Source organism: Mus caroli, chromosome 14 (genome assembly GCF_900094665.2).
Source record: "Mus caroli chromosome 14, CAROLI_EIJ_v1.1, whole genome shotgun sequence".
In the NCBI taxonomy this organism is placed as follows: Eukaryota; Metazoa; Chordata; class Mammalia; order Rodentia; family Muridae; genus Mus; species Mus caroli.
Window position 1 is genome coordinate 57,181,586 of NC_034583.1, and position 6,030 is coordinate 57,187,615.

The window sequence follows — 6,030 nt, forward strand, 5'->3', positions numbered from 1 at the left end:
ACTACCGACTACCAGAAATAGGGTAAAATATCAAAGTATAATATGAAATTCATAATCATTTCTTACAAGTAAATCATTTATGGAATAATATACACACATATGTATCATACATGTGTATGGAGAGATATGATTTCTGGCCTGATGGAGACCACGATATGCAGGCTTGACTTCCAGGCAAGATAATGCATAGGCTTTTCTTTTCCACTTTTTTTTTTCTGTCCACTGAAGAGAATTACTCTAAAAGAACACATAAAAGAGAAGAGTCACTCTTAGAGCCAACCAGGTTAAACCATCCTGGGTGCAGCAAGGATCCTGAGAGCAGGGCAACTCAAGTCTCTTTAACCAGCATTTGAGCTCAAGACTTCTAAAAGGATGTAATTGAAAGCATCATGATTTTCTTGAGACAGAGTCTGATGTAATTCATTGGCAAATTGTGATATCATTTGTAACACCCTCATGTTATTGATATAAATGGTAATACTGCAAATTTCTCCGGAGTTGTTTGTATTATATAGAACGATATGACCATTGCCTGTTATATTATGTCTCATACATTTCTCTTCCTCCCTCCCTCTTTCCCTTGGAATATTGGAGGCTCACTGTGACATTGTGGAATCTTTGCTGTTCAGACTAGTCTTTGGATTCACTTTCACTTTCAAATTGCCTGTATAGAGACAGAGACAATTCCTTAGAGACAGTGATGCAAGCTTGAGCTCATTCCCAGATTCTTAGCATTTTTTGGCTTAAACTACCTTTAAGCTTTTGAGGCCATTCACCTTCACCTTTATCCACTGCTGTAAATTTAATAGATTATCCTCTCCACCCCACCCCATCCTTGGCCAGCTTGGTTTCTACTGTCAGCTTGAAACAACCTCCAGTCACCTAAGGAAATCCCACTCAAAGAACTGCCTTTATCAGATTGGCTGATGGCCTAGGAGAGTGGCTGGATTGATGTGGGAGGGGCCAGCCCACTGTGAAAGGCCTCAGCTCTGGGCCCCAGGAGGGTGGGCCTGGGCTGTGTAAGAAAGCCAGCTAACTAGAGAGTGACTCAATCTCCATCCCACGTGCTGTGGTTTCAGGTGTTTCCTTTCTGAGACAGAATCTCACTGTGTAGCTCAGGCCTGGGCTGGAACTTGCTACCAGGCTGGCCTGAACTCATAATCCACTACTACTGATATGCAGTGCTGTGGTCATGTCCTTTAGTCTTATTATTCTAAATCAGTTCTTTTACCTTTGGCTGCTTAGCTCTCCATTTATGTTAAAAAAAAAAAAGTGAAAACTGAATCTGATGGTTTGTGTATGCTCAGCCCAGGGAGTAGCACTATTAGAAAGTATGGCCCTGTTAGAATAGGTGTGTCACTGTGGGTGTGGGCTTTAAGTCCCACAGCCTAGTTGCCTGGAAGCCAATATTCTGCTAGCAGCCTTCAGATGAAGATGTAGAACTCTCAGCTCCTCCTGTACCATTTCTGCCTGGACACTGTCATGTTCTTGCCTTGATGATAATGGACTGAACCTTTGAACCTGTAAGCCAGCCTTGGTCATGGTGTCTGTTCACAGCAGTAAAACCCTAACTAAGACACTGAATAAAAGGAAAAAAGAATTTCTTCAGCCTCTTGTTATCTTTTTCAAAATAGCATATCAAAACTCTTTACAATGGAGAAACAGAAAAAATAAGCAACACTTAATACATATTTAACAATTAAAATTAATAAGCAGGAGACAACAATTTACATTGACTTTTACCCCTAAAGAGGCCCAAGGATTTTTGGTTCCCCCCACCCCCTGCACTGTTTTTTTCTTAGCAGCACACACACAAAAAAAGAAAAACCAACCAACCAACCAAAAAAACTAACAGATCTCGCTGTGGTATTTTCATACCCACTTAGTTTTTTTTTTTTTTTTCAAGACAAGGTTTCTCTGTAGCCCTGGCTTTCCTGGAACTCACTCTGTAGACCAGGCTGGCCTTGAACTCAGAAATCTGCCTTTCTCTGCCTCCCAAGTGCTGGGATTAAAGGCGTGCACCACCATGCCCTGCCCACTTAGTTTTTATAAGATTAAAACCCGATGGTTAAAAAAAAGAACCTGATTATTCATTATACTAATCACTAATATATTTACCACTCAATTTCTACAGATGGAAAAATGTTAAGTCTGAGTTATGAGCTATGTCTGTCTTGACGTCGTTAATAACCCAGTATACCAACTAATTATGAAAGAAAACAGGTATGAAGTTCACGCACTCTTCGCTTGAGAAGTCATCCATTCTCCATTTCATCCTTTGGGAATAGACTTTTACCAGCATCCCAATCAGGACAAGGATCACAACGTAGAAAGGGATGATCAAGAAAAATGGCCACCGTGGAGACTTGGAGCGGTAAGCACTTGCAATGTAGGGCCGTGCTAACAAAGGAAAGAACCAGGGGTTAGAACACAATCACCAGAAATATAACAGCGATATTGTGTGTTTGCATATGATGTACTTAACACGATGGCATTGGAGTCTCCACACCGGCAAGCTCTTCAAATCCTTGCGTAAGATCCTGTCTTGGCTTTTCTTTTTGTATGTATCCTTTTGTTTGTTTTGTCTGTATTGGTGTTTTGTCTATGCATGTCTGTATGAGGATCCCTTGGAACTGTAGTTACAGACTGCAGTCTACAGTGAGCTGCTATGTGGGTGTTGGAAATTGAGCCCCGGTCCTTTGGAAGAGTAGTCAGTGCTCTTAACTGCTGAGCCATATCTCCAGCCCCTTGTGTATATCTTTTTAAGGGATTAAAAAAAATTGCTTGTGCATGAGTGTTTGTCTGCTTGTAGGTATGTGCACCCTGTGTGTGAGTGGTGGCTGAGGAGGCCAGAAGATGATGTTTGATCTTCTGGAACTGGAATTACAGAGGGTTGTGAGCTACCCTGTGGGTCCTGGGAGCCATACTTGGGTCCTCAACAAAAGCAAAAAGCGCTGTTAACAACAGCAGAGCTATCTCTCCAGCCTTGCTTTTCACTGGAGACTTCTAGGTAGTCTCTGTCTGATCATATAGACAGAAGAAATTGAAGTGTAAGATCACTGTTACCAGAGGGGTATTCTCAAACTCTTATTTCTAGTAAAAAAAAAAATGCTATGCATACTATTTTAGGTCTAAGTTGTTTTTTTATTAAGAAATAGTTATGTTTTCACATCCTTCCTTACAAATGTTTTTTTTTTCAAAGAGTCTTTTAGAATATTTGTAGTTTTAGTTTTTATATTTAGACCAATGGTCTACTTTATACAGCGTCAACATCAGCTGGTTCACAACAGCCAGGGGGACCCAATGCCTCTGGCCACTGAGAACACCCGCACTCACGTGTACATTCCCCCTCCCCCACAAGACATGCACAGACTTTTAAAAACCTGGTCATGTTGTGAGTTCCAGGCCAGCCAGGCCTATACAGTGAGACCTTTGAGAAGTGTGTTTTTTCCTTTTTCTTTTTTACTTTTTGAAATCTGTTAGGATTTTCTCTGTGATTAATTGTATCATCACACACACACACACACACACACACACACACACACACACACACACACACACAAGCAAAGAAACAACAGTTCATCTTTTCTAGTCTTTTGCTCCTTTCTTGTTCTTTCCTTAGTTTAGGGCCTGGGACATAGGAAACTTACTGAATACGTACAGTGAAGCAGACTTCATTGCTTTGCTCCTATTTTTTTTTAATATTTATTATGATACATAAGTACACTGTAGCTATCTTCAGATAACAAGAAGAGGGTGTCAGATCTCATTTTAGGTACTTGTGAGCCACCATGTGGTTTCTGGGATTTGAACTCAGGACCTCTGGAATAACAATCAGTGCTCTTACCCGCTGAGCCATCTCACCAGCCCCTGCTCCTAATTTTTAAAAGATTTACTTATTTTATTTATCTGAGTACACTGCTAATGTCTTCAGACACACCAGAAGAGAGCATCGGATCCCATTACATATGGTTGTGAGCCACCATATGGTTTCTGGGAATTGAACTTAGAACCTCTGGAAGAGCCATCAGTGCTCTTAACCGCCGAACCATCTCTCCAGCCTCAGTTTTGCTCCTAACTTTATGGGGAGATAGATATTGCTTGTCCCACTCCCACGATGTTGATTTCAGTATTTTGATGTCCGTTTTCGATCTGACCGGATTATCCTCTGTTAGTCTGTTACTGCTTTGTGGCAGGTGAGGAACCCCATTCTCTCTCTCTCTCTCTCTTGATTTTTTTCTTCACCACCAAGGACTGTACCCATTGCTGCTCTAAGGAAATCCTATGGGTTATTTGATGCTGGAGGACATCTGTAATCTAGCACTGGGAGGCAGAGTCAGGAAAACTGGGAGCTTCAGACAAGCCATACACTTCCAAAAGGATGGACATCTTCAAGCTTCTTTTCTCCTTCCCAGGTCCAGGCACAAAAGATGAGGCCATTCCTTTTCTGCTGACTGGGTGGAGGGCAGACAGCCCGGGTTCCCTGCTCTTTCTCTCAGGGACCTACAGAGAAAAGGCCTTTCCCCCATCTTGTCCCATGTTAGCTTCCTGCTGAGGTCTGGGGTGTCCATTTACTGCCTGTATCTCCTCAGGGTCTATGGAATGCTACAGGCTGTCTGCACTACCAATCAGGCATTTTGACTCCTCTGTATTTCTGTTCCAGCTCCTGGTCCATACCTAACTCTGGGTACCTTAACTTGGACAGAGTTAGTGTCTGCTGTCCTTGAGGTGACAACTCCCTCAGGTTTTTGGTGGTGTTAGTTAGTCTGGGAGGCTGAGGTCTGTGATTAAGGGGCCAAAGCCAAGCTTGTCAGGCACCCACTGATACAGCACCCAGCAAGGTGCTGTTGAAGGGGCAAAATGATAAGGAATCACAAGGGATCTTGGAATCCTGTGTTCTCTTGTGCCTCGCGGGAAAGGCTGGCACCAGCTGCCAGGAAGTCACCATGGGTGCAGTGACTATGCTAATTTCTCCAGGTCAGGTTAGTGTGGTTATAGAAGAACCCTTCCTATGTCTTGGTCAGATAATTGGCTTTACTGGGGAACAATTTGGTCTTCAAAGCATGTGATTTACATTGTAGTGTTTGTGGCCAGTGTGGGGGGCTGTGTCCTTCTAAAAGTGGGTTTGGATACCTTCAGAACCGTCTCCAAGGATATTGTTGGTTATGTAACTCCATGAAAGCATCAGGACAAAGGCCTCCCTTTGGAGGGAGTTTGACTCATTCTAGAAAGCGTGGGCATCTGTGCATCCCCATCTGAGGACTCAGAGTGACCCACGGTGGTCTCTAGAACTTCGGGAAAACAAACTGAAAAAATGAGGGGGGAAATCTGAAATACGGTCCTGTTGTACAAGTGTCACGAGCATGGAGTTTAATGGAAAAGATGCCACACTTTTTACAGGGAAGGCAGAAGCAGTGAGAAAGTCATGTTCATGAAAAGCATGCCTTTGAGCTTATATCCTTCTGGACTAAAGAGTGTCACAAGACAGAACAGCAATAACAGCAACAAAGTCCTCAGGTGTGAGGGTTAAATCCCTTGCAGTGAGTGCCACTTTGGTGTATTTTGTTGCTAGAGTGAACTGTTTTACAGTAGGATTGACAGTCTTACAGTAGATACCCTTTGGTATGGATTTTTTTCTTCCTTTCATGGAAGTACCTGGTTTTGAACTCAGGGCCTGGTATGTGCTTTATAAGCTCCCTACCCCTGATATGACATTTTAAACTTTTTAATATAGATAAGTATATACATTGAGCTAGTAGCATGTTAAAGAGTTTTCCTTTTGCATTTGTAAAGATGATCTTTTGCAATTTTTGTTAGTTTGCACATGTGCCATCATGGTTGTTTTCCTCCAATGATAAACTAGTAGGGAGGGCTCAGCCGACCTCTCTTCTTTAAGTGCTACTTCTTCTTGGCAAAAAATGTCTTTCTGCCTCTCTTTCTCTTCCTTCCTTCCTTCCTTCCTTCCTTCCTTCCTTCCTTCCTTCCTTCCTTTCTTTCTTTCTTTCTTTCTTTCTTTCTTTCTTTCTTTCT

At 42.3% G+C, this 6,030-nt stretch overlaps 1 protein-coding gene across 2 annotated transcripts in view; it reads right to left on the reverse strand.

The window, feature by feature from the left end:
* Nucleotides 1-215: 215 nt before the first annotated feature.
* Nucleotides 216-6,030, reverse strand: part of Adam2 (ADAM metallopeptidase domain 2) — a 50,766-nt gene continuing 44,951 nt past the window's right edge. For both annotated transcript variants that reach the window (XM_021181627.1, XM_021181629.1), the window contains exons 19-21: nucleotides 2,241-2,400; nucleotides 601-664; nucleotides 216-237 (exon numbers count right to left, since the gene is read on the reverse strand). In XM_021181627.1, coding sequence (XP_021037286.1) covers nucleotides 631-664; nucleotides 2,241-2,400 — 194 coding nt within the window. In that variant the 3' untranslated portion in view covers nucleotides 216-237; nucleotides 601-630. The remainder of the gene's footprint in view (nucleotides 238-600; nucleotides 665-2,240; nucleotides 2,401-6,030) is intronic.